Source organism: Dendronephthya gigantea, unplaced genomic scaffold (genome assembly GCF_004324835.1).
Source record: "Dendronephthya gigantea isolate DGI-Jeju-01 unplaced genomic scaffold, DenGig_1.0 000171F, whole genome shotgun sequence".
NCBI classification, from domain to species: Eukaryota; Metazoa; Cnidaria; class Anthozoa; order Malacalcyonacea; family Nephtheidae; genus Dendronephthya; species Dendronephthya gigantea.
Window position 1 is genome coordinate 106590 of NW_021163181.1, and position 25564 is coordinate 132153.

General features: G+C 37.7%; 1 protein-coding gene and 1 long non-coding RNA gene across 2 annotated transcripts; both read right to left on the bottom strand.

The window, feature by feature from the left end:
* Positions 1 to 352: 352 nt before the first annotated feature.
* LOC114537978 lies at positions 353 to 6577 on the bottom strand. The gene is made up of 3 exons (XM_028559089.1): positions 6274 to 6577; positions 3137 to 3254; positions 353 to 2528 (listed from the first exon to the last, which is right to left on the bottom strand). Exons 1-3 carry the CDS (start codon positions 6529 to 6531, stop codon positions 1621 to 1623), a joined length of 1284 nt encoding a protein of 427 aa, XP_028414890.1. The 5' UTR covers positions 6532 to 6577; the 3' UTR covers positions 353 to 1620.
* Positions 6578 to 24606: 18029 nt separating this feature from the next.
* On the bottom strand, positions 24607 to 25351 carry LOC114537990. The gene is made up of 2 exons (XR_003688663.1): positions 24976 to 25351; positions 24607 to 24888 (listed from the first exon to the last, which is right to left on the bottom strand). It is a non-coding gene; the product is annotated as an uncharacterized LOC114537990 (long non-coding RNA).
* Positions 25352 to 25564: the final 213 nt, after the last annotated feature.

Sequence of the window (25564 nt, forward strand, 5' to 3'; positions counted from 1 at the left end):
AAAAATCATTGTGTGTTCGATTTCTATTAATTTTAGAAACAGTGGTATTGAATTTCTATTGATCTTATCTCACTTGAGGTAAAATCGTCAAGGTATAGTATCAATTAATCTCAGTTTAGGTCAAAGTTTGGTTGAACGATTCAACTCTTAAAGATTTACCATGAATAAGACAAACTGAAACAGGACTAATCTTGTTTATTATGTTTATAACATGATCAATCTATTATTATGACATTACAATGCAGAGCCGAAATTTTCACTAAATTATATCATAAAATATATAATTAATACACTTTTATCTGTATAGATGTTATAAAGAAAATTTTCGCATTAAATCAATGTCGTTATTAAAACATTATAAAACAATGTCGTTATTAAAAAGTTATATGCTGGTCTATCTTGCAACAGAAACAGGACCACTTAATGTTACTCTACAAATTTCAAAAACTCTACACCTACTGTCTGCTTATACAGTCGCGGCAATAGAAGCGTTTCGATTCATTTAATCAAATTTATCAGTTGGCTTGCAGAAATCATAAATATTTTAGAAAACTCAGTGAAAAGCAAATGAACTGTTCAATAACGTCTGTTCTACTTCAGACAAGTATATACTGCTTTCTATATACAGTTTTTTTGTTAAGAATGTTTGTTTATACTTTATATACACGATCATCAAAGGTAGGTGATGCTTCTCTCTCGTAAAACGACAACAGGACCATTTGGATACGATACTAATCGGGCATACTTACCTGTAATACCCCTATCAAAAAACGAAATGGTTTCCAGCTCTTCGCCTGCTTCGGGATAGCGCAGAATGAAAAACGAATCAGTTTTCCTTAGCCTAGTTAAGACCAATATTTTACAAATTACGTAGTGAAATGCCACGCTCCAAACAAAATTATCTTCTGGGACTTTTATTGTTCTCTTCAGATTTCCTTCCTTGGTGTATATTCTAACCGTCTCAGAAACACTTGTTAGTACCATGATTTCATTCTGATGGGAAATTCTCAATGAAAATCCCCAACTGACTTAATGTTCAAACTCGCATTTCAATTGACCCGTCTTGTCAAAAACATAAAAAAGACCGAGTTTCTGGAGGATGATATCTTTGTTTTTGCATATCGCGATCTTAACTTTCTGAAACGCATCTTCCGTCCAGAGAGTATCCAATCTGTTTTCTGCTTTTATAGTGTAATTGTCGTTCAATATTGTCAACAGGAATCCGCCAGTAAAAAGCATTCTCACCACGTAAACATTGTCGTTGACATCAACAACAAGCGCCATGGGAAAATAACGTCCAAGTTCAGGTACTTCAACCCGCTTAATTTCTCCTGTCCTAAGGGTGATGATGATGTCGTCACCGGAAACAGTAAGAACTTCCCCCTGACTGTTCACAGCAAACTTGTACACTTCTATATTTTCATCGAGGAGGTATTTCAGTGTGTGCGGAGCATAAAAACTCAAATTTTGCAATTCCTCTCCCATAGACTTTCTCGTTGAAATTTCTTTCTAATTTATTATTGGGTGGAAGCTATGATCAAGAAGTTCAATCGTTGGCATGCAGGCGGGCACTTCAAACAAATACTTGCCGCTGAATTTCCAAACATATTGCAGATATTCTTAGATGGTTCCAGGTATAAAAAAATCTCCATTCCTAACAGTACGGCCAAGATATTGTAGAACATCATTAATCTGCTGTTTCTCCCATTCACCATACCAGACGTCATCTTTGTTCTCTACATCTCGCTTTGATGCCATTTCAGTGCCTGACTGACTGTTCGATTTAAACACGCTTGTAATCGAACTAAGCATCCTCGCCTCTACACTAGAAGACTCGTTTTCTTCCAGATAGCCGAGTTTTCTTGCAACTATTAAAGCAAGTTCCTCTTTTCTGATTGATAAATCTTCGTATCGTAATATCGCATGAAAAAAATGGTCAGGGTATGTTTGTATCATAGTTATAGCTTTCTCAATATTGCGCCACCAAATGTAGGTGAAACACCAGTAGAAGCCATGTCTAAATGGAACATTTTCATTTTCTGGGTTATTCCCCATGTTTTGATAAAAACAATTGTTTACACGTGGGTGGCAATACTTAGATTTATACCAAAGATATGTAGAATCAACTCTAAGGGTAGAGATAAGCCAGTATAGGTTGTAATTTCCTTCAACACGGACACGGGCATACGATTCACCAAAGCTAAAACAGTTCCGATACAAGTAGATATTTTTGGCACTTGGCATGGCTTTCTGCAGCAGCTCCGCTGCGTGCGTGGTCTCGGATCTGAGCTTGTAGCAGATACAAATTTTATCTGGAGCGCGAAATAAAAAATAATTGTTGAGTAGAAGAATTGCGACACGGGTGATTGTGATCAACGTCGCCTTCTTCGTACGTGCCTTAGGATAGCAACCAACCATTCTTTCGTCAAAATGACGTGCTAAGATAGCAAACACATCAGGCTCAGATATCGACTGAACTCTTGGGAGTTGATCGAGCACTTTGCAGAGCAGAGTTGAGCCACATCGACCTACAGCGAGAGAATGAATGATATATGCATGATAATCATATTTATCAAAGCAGCCTATTGAGGAAACAAGCCTCGGAACACAGCAGAGATCAATCACTTACTCACTTAATTGACCCATCACATGTATGCTACTATATGGCCATTCATTTCATGGCTTTCTTAATAGTTTTTCCTTCTTTATCACCCCTAAGCAAAACTGTCGGCTATTTTCTTTTTGAGCTGATATACGATGATTGCTGAGCTGATATACGATTATTATCTCGAGCAATCAGATCGCAGAACAGCTTATATATACAGTAGGTAGCTATATTCGAGTGTAGTATAGCTAGGTCCCTTCACTGGCCTCATATATGCATGTTTCACTCGGTTTAGCCCTTTCAGCATGAGTTGGATATGGTGTTAAATTTACTGTACTTTGATATTCTGGTTTTAAGACAGAACCTTTTCAAATCAATAAATTTCCATACTAAAAAATCTGCAACTTCGTAACTACCTGCGACTTCGCTGCGCTACTATTCTTTTGTAATTTGTAATTATGCATTACAACAGGTTACATGTAAAGAACTAAAATAAGCCAGTTAATAAAAACATATTAGCAATACTTCTACCTGTATTGTATAGGAAACTTGTCTTCACATTAGACGTGTTCAATGCAATAACTTCTTCCACTATTGAAAGTTCATGGAAAGGAATGCAGAGTAGTTGTACTGCATATAGTCTTTGGGCCTGTGAATTATAATAATATACGAAAGGAAATTTACAGCTGAATAAAAGAAAGAGAAAGAGTGTGTAGAAAACAAAACAAATATGTGTATTTTCAACCATAATTTGTGTAAAAGCAAACTATAACTCCACTCACTATACAAGTGTATTTGTGCTCAAGTGCAGTTTACAATCAAACCTGGGGCCGGTTGTATAAAACTATTTTAATACACTTTGCAAGCCGGAAGTGAGTAGCCAATCTTATTTTAATGAATAGAGAAATTTGATTGTCTGTTGACTTCGCAGATGGCCATGGGTACCTTGAGTTTAACTTGAATGCCATGAGCTTTATATATATTCTAGATTTTATCTATACACTTCTTAATTGTCTGTGAGTGGACAAGAAAATAACGTACAGAATGATCCTTCACTGCATAGTCCTGTACCAATAGTAAAACATTCCAGCTGATTTTTTAGGCAATGCTTAAATATATAAAGCCTCGTGGACTAAGCCTGACCTGACAATATGTATTTGAGCATCAGTAAAATGCGAGTAGATATGGATTTTATGTTCGGGTGGCAAAAATAATATCTCACGAGTGAGCGCAGCGAACGAGTGAAATATTGTTTCTGACACCAGAACATAAATAAAATCCATATATTCGAGCGAACCGTGTATATCCTGTTTAGTATATGGACTAAATTCCGAGTGACAAAAATACACATGTATAAAGACGACGTACAACACAGAGCCGCGAAAGACCATTATAAAAGAAAACCACTATTATAATTATGTTAAATATAATTTAATTAAATTATAACCTAAACATTAAAGTAGAATACTGTTAAATGTTTTCGTTTGTATTTCCAACGTTAATTCCGTTTTATATACGAACCAAAGACTATTTGCATTTTCACAACAACGAAATGGGAAATTTTTGAAACCTGTTATGTCACGACATGGCGGAAAATACGCACTTTATCCCGGATGTAGTGGCGTATGAGTTCTACGAGTGTTTTTAGTTTTAGTTCTCAGTAAAATACCCCCATCTATATAATAGAATAATATATATATAATATATATATAATAATAATATATATATATATATATAATATAATATTATATTTATCAATGAATGTTCTCCGGATTTAAAATTGTTTTTTATTGAGCTTTCGACTCGGTACTTCGAGTCTTCTTCAGAATATCTAAATTATTTACATGTGTATAGCTTTATATATTTAAGTTTCGCGCTGTTCTTTAAGACTCTGTATACGTTGAGAGCGTCTGATTGGTTGTTTTGAAGTTGATCTGATATGAGTGGTAGTTGAGGGATGCGTTGTCATGGTTGACTGCATTTCGTTGTTTTAAACATATATATATATATATACATGTATGATATTTAGTAAAGCAACCATTTTATTTAATGGCATATTGTGATAAAAAACAACCGTTTAAAAGACATTATATTAATAAGGTGCTACCTGGTATTGCAATTGGTTTTGGGAACTAAGTTCACAAATAAATCAGTTTTCAAAAATGCAGATTCCATGCTCAAAGTTACAGCATATTAGAATGTAGAAAGTGTGATCATCAAATATCAAATTGCCTATATTGTCTGAAGTTCAGCAAAACAGATGTAAAATTAAGTATAATTGACGTCCACCTTAGCATCATTCCAAATAACAAATTCACTATTGTTACTGTACCGATTATTAGGAAAACATATTAATTAATATTGATCTAATTAATTGTTTTAACTATACATTCTGGTGTATTATAGACCTATAATCTGTAACTTCTTAGCCAAGTTTTATCTTCTCAGTTTATTGTGGTACATTGTATATAATAGGCAGACCAGATTTAGACTGGTTCATGTGGCACTTACAAGTGTGTGTTATGCTTACTTTGCCTAATTCGTAAACAACTAAGTAGACAAATTAAAATTATGTGCAACACACATGCGAGTATCACATGTGCCAGTTAAATTTGTCAAGTCTGGGCTGCCCATGCATGGTTTATTATAATGAATAAATTAAATTTGAAAAAATTATATATTTGATTCATTGATGTTAACATTAATTTGCCTTATAATCATGACAGGTATAACTATATGCCACTGGTTCTTCATTTTTTCAATTAAATCATTTATCTTTGACAGCAATTTTTCTTATGGATAAGAACTTCTCATTGTAATATATTTGCACAAAGTTGCATAATTTTTGCATAAAGTTGAACTATTTGGGTACCACGCCAATGGTGGATTACGTTAAAGATCTGTTAATTAGAGCATCAATTTTAGAGTATAGAAATGCCCCATAAAAAATAGTGTCTATTCTTGTTCTGTGAAAGTCCCATGTAACATATGACAAGGAACATATATCTATAAGATTATATATATAACATTCCCTAGCTGTTAAGAGTTGGGTTGCCCAAGTGTTCTATAATTGCTGCAGTAAAAAATTCACAGGGTGCCATCAATCCAGCTAGCCCAGGAAGTATGTGTCATGGCATGTGCATGAAGTGTGCAATTTGGGAAAATTTGAGGACACAAAAATAATCTCTAGTTACACTTCTGATAATATCTATTCTGCATATGTGTTGAGTGAATTGTTCTAAATGTTGGCCTATGTCCACTGTAAGATCTACATCATGGAATGCTCTCAATAATATATTTGTATAATTTATATAATATTTCATATTTAGTTCTGCCTGGGAAAATAAATGCTGCCCAGGACATTCAGTTATGCTTATTCGTTTTACGAAGGCAAGTAATTGCCACAGAGCTGCCATCAATCTAGGAAGTGTCGTGCATGTGCATGAAGTGTGCAATTTGGGAATATTTGAGGACACAAAAATTAAAATAATAATCTCCAGTTATACTTCTGATAATATATATTCTGCGTGAATTATTCTAAATGTTAACCTATGTCCACTGTAGGATCTACATCATGGAATGCTGTCAATAATATAATTATGTGTACATATAATATTTCATATTTAGTTCTGTCTATATGAAGTTGCGATATTTGTTTGCGTACTTACCGCGTACAAAAATGGCTTGTTCTTGATATCAACTCCTTCTTCGGTCTTTACAAGTATTAGTAACTCCAAGTCTAGGTCCACTGTCAACACGGAGTAATCCACTCCAAACTTACTCATGAATTCTGCAATGTCTTTGATGTCCAACTTTTCACCTTTGTAGTCAAAATCATTGAGCATTGGGTGCAGAATTGAAACTAACTTATTTCTTGCATCTCTGAATATCTTTTTACATTGCACGTTAACTAACCAGGACGACATGACTTTGCTAGCAACTCAACGGAATTCACTGGAATACAAACAGCCGAAAAAAGCAACTTCAATTTCAAAGTAAAATTTACAATATATCTTCGTCAGTCGCACAGAGGAGATATGGACGTCACAGAGCTCGACTCTTCCCAAACTATAATGTGTGTAATTTATTGACAACTTCCAAGGCAATGATAATAACCTCAACGATCTTGATGAGTTGATACCCGACAGAAAACCTTCGAATATCGGTAAGGAAAACCCCAAAATGTCGGGAACAGTTGAGGGAAGTACGAATCATCTCGAAACAAACAGCGAGAATGCAACAAACAACACCGAAATGGTTACCGAGGGAGATAGGTATCCAACAAGGGTTCGCAATAAGCCAAATTATTTCGATCAAAGCAAATTAGATGACACATTAGGTGAGAATGTTAATTACACTGTTGATTATTGCTATAGAGTTGCGAACATTCCAGTGTGCTATAAACAAGCACTTGAGTTGCCTGAGGCAAACAAATGGCAAAAGGCAATGGAAATTAAGATGAAAGCGTTGACAGATAACGACACTTTTGATTTAGTACCGCGACCTAAGGATAGACATTAGACAGGTAGTGGGGGCAAAGTGGGTTTACACTATAAAAACAAATCAAGAGGGAGAGGAAACATATAAAGCTAGATTTGTAGCGAAAGGGTATTCGCAAGTTTCAGATATAGATTACCAAGAAACGTTTGCACCAACTGCACGCATGAGTTCGATCCGAATGTTATTACAACGTGCCGTGCAAAACGACATGATTATTCACCAAATGGATGTGAAAACAGCATACCTTAATGCGCCAATTGATTGCGAAATATATATAGAACAACCCGAAGGTTTTGAAAAGCGAAGTGATAGCGGTGAAAACGGTGAAACGTTAGTTTGTAAGCTGAAAAAGTCGCTATACGGTCTAAAACAAAGCGGTAGGAATTGGAATAATCTACTCCATCAATATTTGATAAACGAAAACTTTATTCAATCTCTTGCAGATCCATGTGTGTATGTGCGTACAATAGATGATGAACGATGTGTGATCGTAATCGTTTGGGTCGACGATATCATAATTACTTCGAGTGATTCAAATTCACTACAGAGCGTGAAAAAGTCTCTTAAAGAAAGGTTTAAAATGACTGACCTAGGGATTCTAAAATGGTTTTTAGGCACTGAATTTCAATGCAGTGAAAACACAATTAAAATGAATCAAACCCGGTACATTGAAATTTATTGAAAAGATTCTTGAGAAATTCAAAATGACCGACTGTAAGCCAAAGCCGACGCCGTGTGTCGAAGATATGTGAACATTCCAGTGACACATATATAGTTCAGGACTCTTAGCGCATGCGCGCAAAGTGGAGAACATGTGTTCCGCTAACGACAATAGAATTCTAGTTTACATGTTTCACGTTTGTACTATTTCTATCGATCTAATCCACGAAATAGAACAAAGTTATCAAATCCTTTCCGTCATATATATTATACTCTACATAATTTGGTGCCGTGACCAGGATTATGGCGGAAAATCTACCAAAATTGCAAGCATCACGAGCTGGCTATCGAGCCCATTTGACACAAACAATCAAGAAGGCGGCAAATATTCTAACGAAAGAGGATTCTCTAACGGACAGTGATATTACATCGATAAAGCGAATCATTGATCAATTGACTCGGAAAAGGTCGATTCTGGAAGAACTGGACGAAAAAATCGTAGCGTTGGTCGAAGAACCGAAAGAACTCGAGAAAGAAATATCCCAATCTGAAGGCATCAAAGAAGAAATTGACGAGACAATAGCACAGATAAGTAGCACTATTGAACGCTTTCAATCAACTAAGTTGTCTCCGAGTAACCCTCCCTCTGAAGTACCTCAAGTAGTCGTAGAAAATGCAAGCGATCAAACCTCCTCAACATCCGTCAACACAAATGATCAAACACACTCGGGGACCCCTAATGAGATTGCTCAACAAGAGACTGTCCCCCCTCCTACAGAGACTCAATTACAAATAGAAACCCCAGTTGTTACACCAGTACTTCCAACAACCCCACCATCAACTACCCCCCATCACCCTAGCCCTCTCAATCAAAATAGTCGTTTACCAAAATTAAACCTTCCAACATTTTCTGGGAACCCACTACAGTGGTTTACATTCTGGGACTCATTTGAAGCCACAGTCCACACCAATCCAACCCTAGGAGATGTACAAAAGTTTAGTTATCTTAAGGCCCAACTGGTGGGGGATGCATCAAGAGCTATTACAGGGTTTCCCCTTACAAATCACAACTATACCAAAGCTGTCCAACTCCTAAAGGAACGATTTGGTGACCCAACCAAGGTGATTAATGCACACATGCACTGTTTACTTGAATTGCCAAACCCCAACTATGAACTAGCAAGTTTACAACTATTCTATGACACAATGGAGAACCACATCAGGGGTTTGGAATCTCTTGGAAAATCCCACAGCAATTATGGAGACCTCCTAGTCCCAATCATTCTGGGGAAATTGCCACAGCAAGTCCGAACAAACTTGGCCCGCGACCATGACAGTCATGAATGGAAATTTACACAACTAAGAGAATCTATTCGTAAAGAAATAAGAATTCTAGAAGCTGGGGTTCATTCCAGCCTCATGCAAGCCAAACTACCATCACCTAAACACACAACAGCGGGTTCATTTCTAACACAAACACAAGGGAACCAGCATTATACCACCAAGCACAAGCCAGGAAATGTCATAAAACGATGTGCCTACTGCAAAGGACCACACCCTACCCACAACTGTAATGTTGTAAAGGATTGTCAAGAGAGATGGTCAATAGTAAAAAGGGAAAAACTGTGTTTCAATTGCCTAGGAAATCACAAATCATCTAACTGCCAATCAAAATTCCGTTGTCTGAAATGTAAGAGTAAACACCATACTACCCTATGTCCCCAATCAACAACACCACCTCCTCCCCCTACATTTCCACCCCAACCTTCCCTCCCTACTCCTCAAAACACACAAAGCAATCCTCAGGTTCCCTCCTCTATGGCAAATACACAACAATCAACATCTACCCATGCAACCCTTGTCCCATCCACCCATTCCGCAACAGTACGGCATGTTTCCCTCCTAAAAAGAGCAATTGCAACTGTCAGCACAGGGCAACTAACATGTGATGCCAATATCCTTCTTGATGAAGGAGCTCAACGGTCCTTTATTACCACCGATCTAACGAAGCAACTCGGAGTTTTGCCCACCCAAACAGAGGAAATTTCACTATCAGCCTTTGGTGCCCAAACCCCATCTAGACGTCACCTCCCATTGACCACGGTTTTTATCATTACTCGTACTGGACAACGAATTCCATTGGAAGTTCTTGTAGTTGATGAGATAGCAACACCCCTCCAGATCCCACTTCGCCAGCACATAACCGACATGCCACATCTGAAGGATCTAACCCTAGCACATCCTATAACAACTCAAGAGGACTTTCGCGTATCATTACTTATTGGAGCTGACCATTATTGGGATATTATAGAAGACAAAGTGATTCGCGGCCAGGGCCCCACTGCTGTTGCGTCCAAACTCGGCTATCTCCTTTCTGGGCCATTACCATCACCCTTCCGACCTCCCACTACACTTGTAAATTTGTTACAAGCAATCAAATCTACCAAGCAAACAGAATTTGACCTAGAAACGTTTTGGTCCCTCGAGTCGATCGGCATCACTCCACCCTCCCACACCGAAAACCAAGGAGATTTCCTGGGAAACTACATTAACACCTCCATTACCAGAAACCCAAATGGCAGTTATACAGCTAAATTCCCTTGGAAAGATGATATACCAGCACTCTCAGACAATTACTTGGCATGTGAGCGTCGCACCCGAGCAATGATACGTCGACTTACCGCTACCCCTGACCTTCTGAAACAGTACGGGGACATTATCAAAGAACAAACCAAACGAGGATTCATTGAAAAGGTTGAAGAAAACAAACCAACTGATAAAACACATTACATTCCACACCACCCTATCCAGAAGGAATCGACAACAACACCAGTCAGAGTTGTCTTCGACTGCAGCTTTCACTCATCACCGAATTCTCCTAGTTTGAATGACTGTCTTCTCACCGGCCCACCGTTCTTAAATGACATGTGTGCTATTTTACTACGGTTCCGCTCATTCACCTATGGCCTATCCGCCGACATTGAGAAAGCCTTCCTCCATGTTGGACTCGATGAAAGCGATCGAGACTTCACTAGATTTCTTTGGCTGTCAGACCCTACAAACCCAGAGAGCAAATTTGACACCTTCCGCTTCAAAACCGTTCTTTTTGGATCAACAAGCTCCCCCTTTATGTTGAATGCTACCCTTCGTTCCCACCTAGAAAACTACGATCTACCCACAGCTCAAAACATAAGGGACAATATTTATGTCGACAACATTATCTCTGGCTGTGACCAAGAAACGAGAAGTATCCAATACTACAACGAAGCCCGATCTATCATGCACGATGCACACTTCAATCTCCACTCTTGGACAACAAACAGTCCTTCGCTCCAAGAAATAGCTGTAAAGGACGGAACAGCTGATCCAAAACCCATAGTCAACATCCTCGGTTTAAAATGGAACCCATCGACAGATACTCTAGCCTTCCCATCAACCCCAGGCTACACACCACCCTCAACTATCACTAAACGTCATGTATTGCAAATCTCCTCCAAAATCTACGACCCTCTAGGCTTCCTATTACCTGTGACCATCAAAGCCAAACTGTTCATCCAAGAACTGTGGCAAAACGAACTGGAGTGGGATGAACCATTACCTCTTGAACTGAAAAACAAGTGGTTAAACATTACAAAGGATCTACAAGAAGCAATCAACATTTCTATACCAAGGAAATACTTTCCCCAAACTCCCTTCCCAACGTCCACAACATACATCCATGTATTTGTCGATGCAAGTCCCAAAGCCTATGGAGCTGTCCCATACCTTACTAATGAGAACCAATCGTCACTCATCATGGCAAAATCTCGAGTCGCACCCATGAAGGAACTAACCCTTCCCCAGTTGGAATTAATGGCGGCCGTAATCGGAACACGACTAGCTAATTTCCTATCCTGTACCCTTAGTTCCAGATATCCCAACCTAAAGGTAAAGCTCTGGACCGACAGTGAAATAGTACTACATTGGCTCAATAACAACAAACCACTAAAACAGTTCATAATGCATCGCATTAAGGAAATGAAAAACCAGTTTCCCACATCAACTTGGAACCACTGCAAAACCGATCAAAACCCAGCTGATTTGCTTACCCGTGGCATCACACCATCCCAGTTACAATCATCGTCTTTGTGGGAAAAGGGACCGACATGGTTACTACAAGAATCAGAATGGCCACTTTGGAATCCCTCACGCATAATAAACCTCTCCCTTTTCGAAAAAGAGACGGTAGAACCAACTACAATCACATCAAGCGAAACTAACCCAGAAGACACAAAGTCGGGAATTCACATCGTCATTGACACAGCTCGGTACAGTTCATTAGCAAAACTACTGTCTGTCACTACCTATGTCTATCGCTTTCTTCAGAATATTCGTAAGTCAAGAATCGCAGGGCCAATCTCCACAGCAGAAAGACAAACAGCATTGAAAGTGTGGATCAAAAATTGCCAAACTGTGCACTATAGCAACGAAATCGCCAATCTCACATCCCCGTCATCCTCCCATGTTCGTCTTCCCTTAGTACGACAGCTTCGACTATTCTTAGACCAAGACGGATTTCTTCGTTGCGGCGGGAGGATACATAATGCGCCACTTAGCGAACTCGCCAGATTTCCATACCTACTCCCAAAAAACGATAGACTCACTGAACTGATCGTGCAAGACACCCATCATAAACAATTACACTCTGGAATCAATGCCACCGTCACTGCACTTCGACAAAGCTACTGGATAACCTCCATACGTCAATATGTGAAGAAGTTACTTCGATGCTGTGTCACCTGTCGGAAAGTTACCGGTACTCCATTTAAGACCCCAGACCCCGCACCTCTACCAAAAATCAGAGTCGAAGAAAGACCACCATTCACCGTGACAGGAGTGGACTTCGCCGGACCTCTCTACGTCAGAAGCCAACTTGGAGAAACAAAGACCTACGTATGCCTGTTTACGTGTGCCGTAACAAGAAGTGTTCATCTAGAAATTGTCACAGATTTATCGGAGGAGAAGTTTCTTTTAGCCTTTCGCCGTTTTTCAAGTCGGAAGTCTCTCCCTTTCACCATGATTTCAGATAATGCTTCCACCTACATAGCCTCGGCACAAACCCTGAAAGAATTATTTGAATCTCCGTCACTCAAAGAAGCCTTCAGCAGACAAGGCGTCGACTGGAAATTTATACCAAAGCGTGCGCCCTGGTACGGCGGCTTTTGGGAGCGCCTAGTCGGTTTAACAAAGACGGCATTAAAGAAGACACTAGGTAGAGCATCGATAACACTTGAAGAACTCCAGACCCTCATCGTCGAGGTAGAAGCCATCCTAAATGATCGTCCAATTACGTTTGTGTCAAGTGATATAAACGATGAAGAGCCATTAACGCCATCGCACTTGTTGTACGGAAGAAGAATCACGTCATTACCGTTTGACACACCAATCTCTGCTGATGAACTATCAGACCCAGATTATGGAAGCGAGACAAATATTCGACGTCGAGTGAAACTACAAGCTATCCTGCTACAACAGTTCTGGAAAAGATGGAAACATGAATATTTAACGTCGCTACGGGAATTCCACCGTTCTAGTGGGGACAATAAGGAGATTATCAGGAAGGGAGACGTAGTTCTAGTTCACGATGACAATCTGAGATCTACTTGGAGACTAGCGGTTGTTGAAGATCTAATTCGAGGAGGTGATGAATTGGTCCGAGCGGCAAGTATTCGAACAAGCACAGGATATACGAACAGACCGATTTCTAAATTATATCCGTTGGAATTGTCAACAAATGAAGATGAAGGAAAGGAGACAACCAACCATAATGACCAAGAAAATCTCGTCAATTATTCAACGGAACGAGAGAAACCGGTTAGCAAAAGACCAGTGAGAAATTCTGCTACGAAAGCAGTCAATAGAATTTCAGAATGGACAAAGATCTTACGCCGTCCCCCGGAGGATGTCGAAGATATGTGAACATTCCAGTGACACATATATAGTTCAGGACTCTTAGCGCATGCGCGCAAAGTGGAGAACATGTGTTCCGCTAACGACAATAGAATTCTAGTTTACATGTTTCACGTTTGTACTATTTCTATCGATCTAATCCACGAAATAGAACAAAGTTATCAAATCCTTTCCGTCATATATATTATACTCTACACCGTGTGAGTTAGGAGTAGACAAAGTTTTGGAAGTGGAATCTCCTGAAATGGAGGACCCCGGGCTTTATAGAGCCATAGTAGGTAGTCTCATATATGTAATGACTGGCACTAGGCCAGATCTGTGTTACATCGTGACAAAATTGTCACAGAAAATGTCAAAACCAACCCAGGCAGATTTAACTAAGGCAAAGCACGTTTTGAGATATCTAAAAGGTACTTCAAAATTTGGTCTAACGTTCACAAAGTCCATTAACCCCCTCATTCTTCAAGGTTTTTGCGATTCAGATTGGGGAGCATCTATCGCAGATAGACGGAGTATAACAGGATACAACTATCAACTAGCGCAAAAGGGACCGTTGATATCATGGAAGAGCCGCAAACAGCCGACAGTGGCACTATCCACCTGTGAAGCGGAATATATTGCATTGACAAACGCGATGCAAGAAGCAAAATTTCTGAAACAACTCTGCATCGACATGAAGGTAAGTAGACATGAAGGTAAGGCTTTCATAAAGATAGATAACCAGGGAGCGATGAATCTGGCGAAGAATCCTATTCATCATCAGAGAACAAAACATATAGACATCAGGTACCATCTCATTAGGGAAGAAGTGAAGGAAGGACGAGTTAGTTTAGAGTACGTTTCAACAGAGGAAAATATTGCAGACATATTTACAAAGCCAGCTAGTAAATTAAAATTAGAAAAATTTAAAGAGACCATATTAGGTAAGTATACATAGGTTCATAATTGCGCATATAATTTTAAAGCGATGGCCCGCCCTGCCGCACGCCACCAAACAAATAGCCCACAATAGGACACCAAGAGCAAGTGGGGGTGTTGAGATATGCTCTAAATATCCAAAATAAGATTAATTAACATAACTGAACCGCAATGTCATATATGAAAGAATGTAATCTCTGACTACCAGAAATACCAACATAAAAATAGTTCAGTTGCATGTATCGAAATTGTAAACTGTGTATGGTAATGTAATGTAATATATCAAATAGTTAACATAGATATAATTCTGTATATATATGAGTGATTTGTATATGATTAAAATATATTCCTTTGTAAAACTCCTAAGTTGAATGTTGTGCTTTGTATATTCATAAAAGAGCGATGGCAACGGTACAAACCTCAACAGGTTATGGGCCCAGGAGAGCTCTGGTCTTCGATGGAAACGAATCGAAGTACGAATAGACCTTTGAGGTGCTTACGTCATGTCGGTCTCGAACAATGAATCGCAATGCAATCTGGAAAACAAGTGGGACAAAATTGTATAGATAGAAAACTGTGTGACGTAAGCACTTCAGAAGGCTATTATGGGAGGTAAAGTGTTTATCGTTTATGCGGATCCAAAAACTTTACAATATTTTTGTGCCTAGCAGCGATGAGCGTGAGCTAGATGAGTCGAAGAATGCCGATGCCTTCGCCGAACTTGTACAGTGTTTTGACGACCGAAGCTTGTCCCTAGTGATACGGGAGGCAAAAGATGATGGTCGAAAGGCTTTAACCGTGCTGAGGGAACACTATCAAGGAAAAGGAAAACCCAGAACTATAGCCCCGCACACCGAACTGACCCCACCGAGAAAAGGAGAAAGCGAGCCCACAACGGACCACATCACACGCGCGGAGACCGCGGCGACAGCACCCAAAGCAGCAGAGGAAATAATAAGCGACGGCTTACTAATTGCAATGGTTTTAAAAGGTCTCCCAAGGAACTATAAAACATTCTCTACGGTGATAATTCAACGTGAAAAGCAGATGACGTTCAGCGAATTTAAAACAGCGCTGCGAAACTACGAAGAAAGTGAGAAGAGTTGCCATAGTACGGAAGGCAAAGACAACGTGATGTTTGCCGCCAAGACGAAATTCGACGGAAAATGCTTCAAATGTGATAAGAAAGGCCATAAGAGTTCTGAATGTTGGCTAAAGAGCGAAAAATGGTGTGCCAAATGTCGAACCAAGACCCACAATACAAGAGATTGTAGAGCCGCAAAGAAGGACGCAGCAAAGCTTATCAACGGACAAGTGAAGAATCAAGATTTGGATGAACATTCATTCGCATTTACGTTAAAAGATGGTCAAGGCAGGAGTACGAAGAATTCGAAGCTTCTCGTGGACACTGGGGCGACCAGCCACATAATTAATGATAGGTCTAGTTTTGTAAGCTTTGACAAAAACTTTGATCCAAACAGCCACTTTATAGAACTTGCAGACGGAAGCAAGGCTAACGTAGTTTTAGGAAAGGGAAATGCAATGGTTAAATTGTTTGATGTAAGGGGTAATGTACAAAATCTAATGCTAAGCGACGCACTTTATATACCGTCCTATAATAACGAGTATCCCCCACTGGTTTCCCAGAATTTTGCCAAATAAACGTCATTCTTACGTCATATCCACGCGCCCACGCCACGCGACCACCGGATATACATACTAAATTTGTATATAACTATAAACTCATGCTCCTTATATATCTGGTCGCCATATATACCACTTATTATTATTAACCGAATTTGAGGTCCGTACTAGAAAAATATCAGACCGAGGTCTTGACAGTACATAAAAGTTCATAAAGGAGGTCTGATATTTTTCCAGTACGGACCGAACGTATTCGGTTAACAAGACGCCTATCTAGGCGTAAGCTTGCGATGCTGCGCGCTGAAAGTTTGGCTGTACAGTGCACACAAACTACTCGGACTACTTAGCCTCCTTCGCAGGCAACTCTGTGCAGTGTAAATTACCTGTGAATTGTGCTGTGAATGTCGAGGAGGAATGCCTACGGAGAGATGCCTGCGGAGCGTAGGTAAGAGATCCTGGGTACGAGGTTGCTGCGGAGGAGGCTAGACACAACTGGCATTCACTGGGCAATTACATGGATTGCTGTAGATTCTGCATTTGACAATTATTTTTCAATTATATACTATTTAAAACAAGAGTAGGAGTGTTTTTTACAGTAATGAATGATAATAGCGTGATGTTTTGAAGTAAACTACGAAAGTTTCCGAATAGCGGACGACTGCCAAGCGTGCATACTAATTGCCTAGCTGCCAATGAAATGAATATAACTGGAAGTCTGGAACGCTACCTTCTGACAGGAAGTTGAAGCCAAGTCACCACCAGTCTTTACACGCAAAAACAAACACGGCCAAAACAAAAATGATTTTTTTGTGATTTCGTAAAATTTGATAAAAACTCCCCGAAAATTTTTTTAGGGAACTAAATAACTGATTTTGTTAATGCTTACAGCCGACTGAAAAATTCTTCATTTTAGTAGAAAGCATTTTATGGACCTATTTTTGGAAATGCGGATTAAAACGGCTCTTTGCTAGGAAAAAGCGTAGAGCCTAGCGTGACAATGCAGGAATATTTGTTTTACTCTGCAATTAATACAACTTTTTTGCCATCTATAGTCACTTGGAATTAAATAAACTTAAACTTGTAATGTTAAACAATGTCTACCAAATGTATTTTGCGATGAAATTTTAGCTTTTAAGATATCCGTTTCGTACAAATATTGTTGTCAAAATTGCACATTGCTATAAACCTGTTCCGTTTAATAAGAGAATTTGTTTCCAATCCGATCGGCAACTCCAGTTGTAATTCGTAAAACAGTTCACCTGGTTGAATTTAAGGAGTAATAATAAATACTCCACCGCCGGAGTAATAATAAAAGGCAATATAAATGCTTTACGATTTAAATAGGGAGTAATACATGGATGCGGAAAAATATGGAATTTATTTCGAGTGAGAGACTAATATTTTCGTTAATATTATGATTATACTAAAATAATTTTTTGAAAAGTTTTTTACCAACCATGCAAGGAGCGTATACTCCTAATGAAAATAATTCGTTCACTCGTTCATCATCAAAACTTTCCGAAACGGCTGTTCTGGTTCTGGTTGAGTTCGGCAACCGGTGGCATATTCCAGGGCAGCGGCAATTTTTGTACTTTTACTATATGTATTTTATAATAAAAATTAAAAGGCCAGGCAGATGTTAAAAGTTCAATGCAAATTCGTATAATTATATGCAAATCACCATGTGGCAAGTTTGCTTGAATGCTGAGTGTCGCAAGTTTGGTTTAATGTCACCTTAACCATTTCCAAAGATTTGCCGTGAAACAGACCAACTGAAACTTGATTATCTTTATTATATTCATACTATAATCAATCTATTACATATAATTACGCTGCTAAGCCCTAAATAGTATATTATTGTATATCATAAACATGGAGCAATAGTTTTACAATATTTTTAAACTTATTAAAAAACGCCCACGTTAAAACAACAACTTTCCTAAAAATACTAATTCTCGCTTATGTACTGCTTCAGACAAGTATTTTGTACTGTTTTCCATACAAATTTTTGTACAAAATCCTTATTCATTCTGCATATAAAAGACCATTAAAGGTAAGTGATGCTTTCTTCTCTTACAACAACAACTGAACCATTTGGATGGGATAGTAATCGGGAGTATCTTTCATGCTTACCACTGTCAAAAAGCGAAAGGGTCTCCAGCTCCACGCCTGCTTCAGGGTAGCGCAGAATGAAACAAAAATTAGATTTCCTTACCATGGTTAAAACCAATATTTTACAAACAACGTAGTGAAATGCCACGCTCAATACCTCGTGATCTTCTGGTACTTTTATTGTTCTCTTCAGACTTCCTTCCTTAGTGAATATCTGAACCGCCGTATGATCGTGTGTTGGTATCATGATTTCAATTTGCTGGGAAATACTCAATGAAAATCCCAAACTGAGTTCATGTTTAAAGTTGTACTTAAATTGACCCGTCTTGTCAAAAACATAAAAAAAACCGGGCTCCTGGAGGATAATATCGTTGTTTTCGCATATTGCGATCCTAACTTTACGAGACGCATCTTCCGTCTGGAAAGAATCCAATCTGTTTTCTGTTTTTACATTGAAATTCTCGTCCAATATTGTCAACAGGAATCCGCCATTTAAGAACATGCTCACCACGTAAACATTGTCATTGATATCAACAGCAAGCGCTAGTGGAAAATAACGTCCAAATTCAGGTACCTCAACCCGGGTAAGTTTTCCTGTCTTAAGGATAAAGATGATGTTGTCATCACACAAAGAGAGAGTAAGAACATCCCCCTGACTGTTCACAGCAGATTTGTACGGTTCTATTTTCTCATCAAGAAATTTTGTGTTTGGAGGATAATAATTTAAGGTGGGCAATTCTTCTCCCATAGACTTTCTCGTTGAAATTTCATACCAATTTATTATTGGGTAAAAACTACTAGTAGAAAGTTCAATCGTTGGCATGCAAGCGGACACTTCAAACAAATGCCTGCTGCTAAATTTCCAAACATATTGAAACAACACATAGTTGATTAACATAACCGACTTGACATTCTCCACTCGTTTAGCTTTATTAAACAATGATTTGACCCCACCGTTTAAATACACCGTGAATATCTCTTGAATGGCTGGTAAGCTATGCAGCGTCTTCAAAAACGACAAACACCCAGTGATTGCGGTCTCAGGACTATCGAGGTGCTCCAGTATTTCTGAAACGATTTGTAGCTTCGCGGCAAAAATTCGATCTTCGATACTAAATGCCTCATTCCTGAAAGCAGTAGTTGCGGTCATGCGCGCTACCTCGAATCTTTTTTTTGCAGTTTTAAACTCTTCGCCAGAGTTTATTTTGAGCTTTTCCATAGCGCGGGTGAGCTTCACTGCTTGGTTCAAGAAAACAGACGGAATATCGCTAGAAGGTTCATCCGATTTGTCCTGAGTTCCGCTCGCTTTCTGCTCGGGATTTGATTCATCAAGAGAGACATTGAGTAAATCTATTCCTTCCCGAAGGAAATCATAACTGGCGAGTAAAGTTGGTGTAGAAATGCCATCGATGTTAGACGTGATATCGTCTAGCTCTGCTACGACAATCTTGCGAATTTCAGCATCGGTTACATCGCCGTCTTTGAGTTTGTCTGCCGTCGAGTCTCTGACCTTATTCCATAATAAACCAACTGTTGAACTAAGAATACTTGTCACAATTGATGACATACCGAGTTAATTTCATCACCTAACCGAAGCTAAACTTTGACTGATTACAAGAAAATATGCCCAAGCAGATTCATTCTAGCGTTGAATTCCTCGCGATCTTCTGGCTATGTTCACTATTTAATTTTAGCATATGGAAATTTCCAGGCAGCAATTTCGCTAATTTTCTTTGTCTACAATGTATTCGTGGGTGATTGTACACATATTCCAGTCTCTTCATTCAAAAAGATGTCTAGCATCATCTTAGGATATTGTTTCTTTCAAAGATATTGAACTGCGATCAGAGAAAAAGACCATTTCAAAGATATCCCCGGATTTTGGTAATGCATGCAACTGATCATTGCGTGTTCATCATTTGAAGGACGCAGCGGGGGTCTTCAAGCGCTGTATCACATTCAAGTTTATCAAACAAGTTCCAGCCTTGTTTGAGCGGTACATCGCTCATTGTGTTAGAAGTTTCCATCAAAATTTTAAACCAAAATGGATCAGGTGGGAATTATGTTTTGCTGACACCCAGCTTGGCTACTTGAAAAGTAGAGAGTGAATAATCAATCTTTTCTATTATGAGTTGAAACAATCAAACGGATATTTAAGAAAAATAATCGATTATGATTATTTCAAAAGGATATTAAAAAATTATTGTTTACGTGTCTGATACTTAAATATAGGGGGAGGGAAGTATGTAATGCACAGCCAGCAAAATAACACATATATGAGTAATAAAATACAACAAGTTTGCTTCATCCATGTTGTTTTAATACATTAATGAGACAAGTAAAGAATTTTGAATTACAATAAAAGAATTACACATTATATAATCATAAAAGAATTTGGAAGAAAATGGCCTTCTATCGAATTGGCCATAATGCTCTCATCCAAAAACTAATTGATATAGGAGTTAGAAGATCTTTAATTCCGTTGAATGGATTTTGAATTTTCTATCCGCTTCGTGAAGCTGTATCCCTGCTGTATATCCCTGCAAGTATTTGGGCTAAGACCCCTGAATACCACCAAAAGATAGCGCTTGAGAAGATTATTTAAATATTATATTCAAACCAGCAGATAGTTATAAGCTGCATTTGTATTATAAGTCAAAACAAGAGTCAAAAAAATAAGTTGCTTTATAATTGTTATCTCAAATTACTCACCAATAGCAACCATATACTTTACAAATTCCGTATTTTTTCGCTTTTTTTGTTCTAAAATGTCTGAATTATCATATTTATCCTTCTGTCATAATTCCGAATAATTTTGTGTGGGTAGGATGTACAAAAGAATCGCAGAAATAGCGTTTTATAAGTTCTACGTGCTCGGAATGTTGTCATATGGCTGGAAAATACGACACAACTCTATGACGCCCGGTCGGCGTTAGATCATATCGAACTAACGTACATGACGTCATAAAATTTTCAATAACCCTAACCGTAATTAAGGTAAAGCCAGAGATACTATTACATGAGTATATGATCACTCCTATACTGGGTATGAGGGTAACAGACATTTACACTTTCGTGTACATTTATAAATGTATAAATGTATCATCATTCATCGCCATTTTTATTTTATCATTTTTATGAACCAGCTCTAGAAAGACTTCATGTAAGACTTCTGTTATTATACTTCCGTTATTGCAAAATTTATGACGTCATGTACGTTAGTTCGATATGATCTAACGCCGACCATGACACCCTCCCACTAGAGTAATTTTGACCCGAAAAATCGATTCCTGACGTAAAATTGGACCAAGGGGTCATTTATTCGGCTTTTTTTCCCCGAAATGTGTTTCGATATCTTTATTATTGTGAAATATTATTGCCGGTGATGCGATAATTCATAAATTATCATCATGCATGCATGTAAATTGTTTATATAAAAAATCGGCAAAAATCTTCTAAAGGCTCGATTTTGAGGCTAAAGATATGAAAAGCATACTAAATTTCCTAAATCCTAAACGTGGTTCACCAACATGCGCATCAGGTAGCTCATCTTCCGCCAGCGGCATATAATCCGGTATCTGGTTCATCAAAGAGATCATTTTGACTGCGTACAAAATTGTACAAAACGGCAGTTGCGACAATAATAGTTAAGGTCGTTTCTAGTTTCGTTTGTAGGCACATTGATAAACATGTGAACATTCTCTTCCATACGCCAAACATTCTTTTTACTATATTTCGTTTTCGTATGAATATTATGCGCAACATTGTATCGGCGTTCTGGTTGATTCTGTAAGCGGGCAATTGCTACAGATACACGTTTGATGATTCTACTTGCTGATGGCTGCGAAATGGAAATCGGCGTCCTTGAGTTTGTCCGCCGTCGAGTCTCGGACCTTATTCCATAATAAACCAACTGTTGAACTGAGAATATTTGTCACAATTGAAATCATACCGAGTTTCTTTACTGAAGACGCAAGCTAATACTTACTGAAATCTTAATTTTGACTAAACAGGAAAAGACGATAAACACAAACTCGCGTGCACGAACAATTATTGTGTCGATGTTGCGTGTGCTAAAATTGGTGCATTCAACCATTTCAAGGGTTGGTCAAGTTTACAGTGTCAGAGTTTCTTTATGTAAACTATGTTGGAATAGGATCATCATATTTATTTGTTTTCAACTTATTAAGATTAGGTGCGTTATCAAGTGTGTGATCACATGAGCCTATATTTCTAACGGAAGATGGTATCGTTGTTATTGCAAAAAAAAATCTTCTGTTCTGAGCTGTGTCACCGTCCGGTTTTCCGCGAAATGTGAAAATGAAACAATTCGTTATAACGGCTAAAAAAACCGACCGAAATTAGGTTTAAATGTTGGTAGCGATGATGGTTGTAACTAGGAACTAAATTAGTCGTTCCATATTGCCTACATTAGTTCCTTTGGCAGGTGTAAATATTCACTTTTACATTATTTATCTGATGCTATATAATTGATGGTAACGATTTTAGGCTCTGGTAAGAATGGATTTTTTTGGCATCGTTGCAAATGGTTGTAAATAAAGAGTGATGTTAGAAACTGTAATAAACGTTGGCCGCATGCAGATAGATAGATAGATAGATAACCTAACAATAGATAACACCAAAAAATGAAGATGGAAAATAAAAAGATACCGGGATACTTTTTTAGAGCTAAAACTAATTGTATTTTCATTGGCTTTATTTCCTTGGATTTTCCCAACAGTCCTCCATAAATAGCATCATAAAGACATTTCATTTTGAAAAAGTTGAATTATACATTGTGTAAGCGGACAATGTATTATTGTAATACCAAGTTTAATGGAAACGAAATGTCTCAACCATGGATTTGATTCCTAGCGGGAGATATGCACTTCACAAAGTACCCACATACAGTTGAATGCAGAATGAGTGTGTAAAGAATCAAATAATTCATTGTGATAAGCTGGTCTAAAATATTTGCACTTGAAATGTTTGGAAGAGTTAAGGCTGTTTTCCAGTTACGCGTTTTATGTATATACACGCACGTAAAAGTCTTTAGACGTTATAGATATTATTTTTGAAAAAGCTAAGTAAATAAATCGAAAGAAAGTAGACCTAGATGTTAAATAATAAAAATTTCGAAGCATTTAAAGTTTTCCGTGCGTGTACGTACTTATAAAAACTAGAACGCATTCCTTGTGAATAATTGGGAAACTGGATTTCTTTATAAAATAACTTTGAAATAAAAACAATAAAAACATTGAAATCAATGCAAGTCAAGAACATATTTATTAAAAATCATTACAATTATTATATATGGCATTTTAATTATACATACTGTACCAATATTGTATATCTATACATTGTACATTTATTCAGAACTGTACTCAAACGAAAAATGTTATTCATCATAAGAGTGAAATTTTACGTATTTAACAGCTATAAGGATCACAGAATAAATTTCTTGAATTAAATAGATAATTTAGTTTTTTGTATTAGCACCAACATCGTTATAATATCGAGCAACTAATTGACTAAAAAACAGCGATTATAATATATAGATTATACATTATATATTACTTTAATATATATATATATATATATATATATATATATATATATATATATATATATAATAGTAGCGATTATAATGAACACCGTGTCCAATGGAACATAAACCTATCCATTTTTTCATAGCCTAGCCAGTTGATAATTCTACTAAAGCACTTGTATATTTTAGCCAAGGCTATATGCTGCTATCTGGTCAGAGCTATACCTAGAAACTTATTGTAGATTTCACATAACTTTTCAAAACGCAGTTGCGAAGTTCAGTGCGAAGTTCCAATGGGCGCGGGTATATTTATATTTTCCTTTTGTGCCTGATTGATTACGATTGTACAGTTTTATATGAATATATTAGTATACACCTGCCCCCATCAAGCGATGAAGCTAAGTTCCTGTATACCTGGCCGCCAAGTGCTGTTAAAAAGAGAATGCTGCATGAGAACTATTTTTTTCTCTGAGTAAAACCTTAATCGAACTTTCTTATATACTTTAGATAGTTGCTGAAACGATATACTATAAACTTGCATCTCTGTTATACTTGATTGGAAAGTTCTGTTATATATGAGATTGCTGAGCTCGGGCTTAACATTTAATTATTTAATTCAACTAGTTTTAGCGTTACGTTTAGTCTTACTTTTTAAATTATTTTTCTGCTTGGCACGAACAATGGCTTTTCGTTCTGAGCGCACTCTATCAGCTAATTGGCGGTTAGTAAATGTTTCCAACAAATGGGAAAGCCTAGGTGTCTTCTGCAAGGTCTCTACCACTTTTTTCATTACAACTGGTTTGGACGAGCGAAGGAGCTTTGGATGAGCTTTGAGGAGCTTCTATGGTTAGAAATGACGTTAATGTCCTTTTAGAACTATGTACCGATGGAGCACACTCGCTGTCACAAGTTTTAGGAAGATCATCACCTTCATCTGGGTTGTTTGGACTTTCTAAAATATAAGTGTTCAATTATTCAATAGAAAATGTACATATAAAACTTTTATGATAATCCTACTTTTTACAGTTAGTGTACATACTACTTTCTTTGCTAATATCATTGCCTTGTGAATCTGAATCTGTAAGATCTGTAAGAGCAATAAGATGGGAACTTTTTAGAGTATACTAGGAATTGCAAATATATCCAACTAGGATATATCGGCGATATCTCGGTCAAATTGTACGAAAAACCTCATGCTATATATCCAAATTTAATTCCGACATTAGAGGATGTACAAAAAACATAATTTTAGCATAAGAGCTCTTTCATTCTGAAGTTATACTCAATCAAACAGTTTAACTTTTTTGGTGCGCGGTAGACAGGGCATGTTCTTTGGGCACAAAATGCTCAAACATTTATGAAAACTGAATTAAAGTTCAAGGCTAGAAGTAACAGCGCGGTAGAATTTTTTTATCGGACAAGATTAAAGGCTGCCGTTCATATTAAATTGGAATTTAATGTTTGTGATTACGCCAATGTGAAACATCATTTTTATTCATTACGTACATAGTTTTATGTAGTGGGTACAGTATTTTGGTTTAGTGCAAATAAAGAACATATATAAAAACTAGTCAGGTAATTTTTGCTCTGATCATTAGACTGCCAGACCAAAAATTTTAGGCAGTATG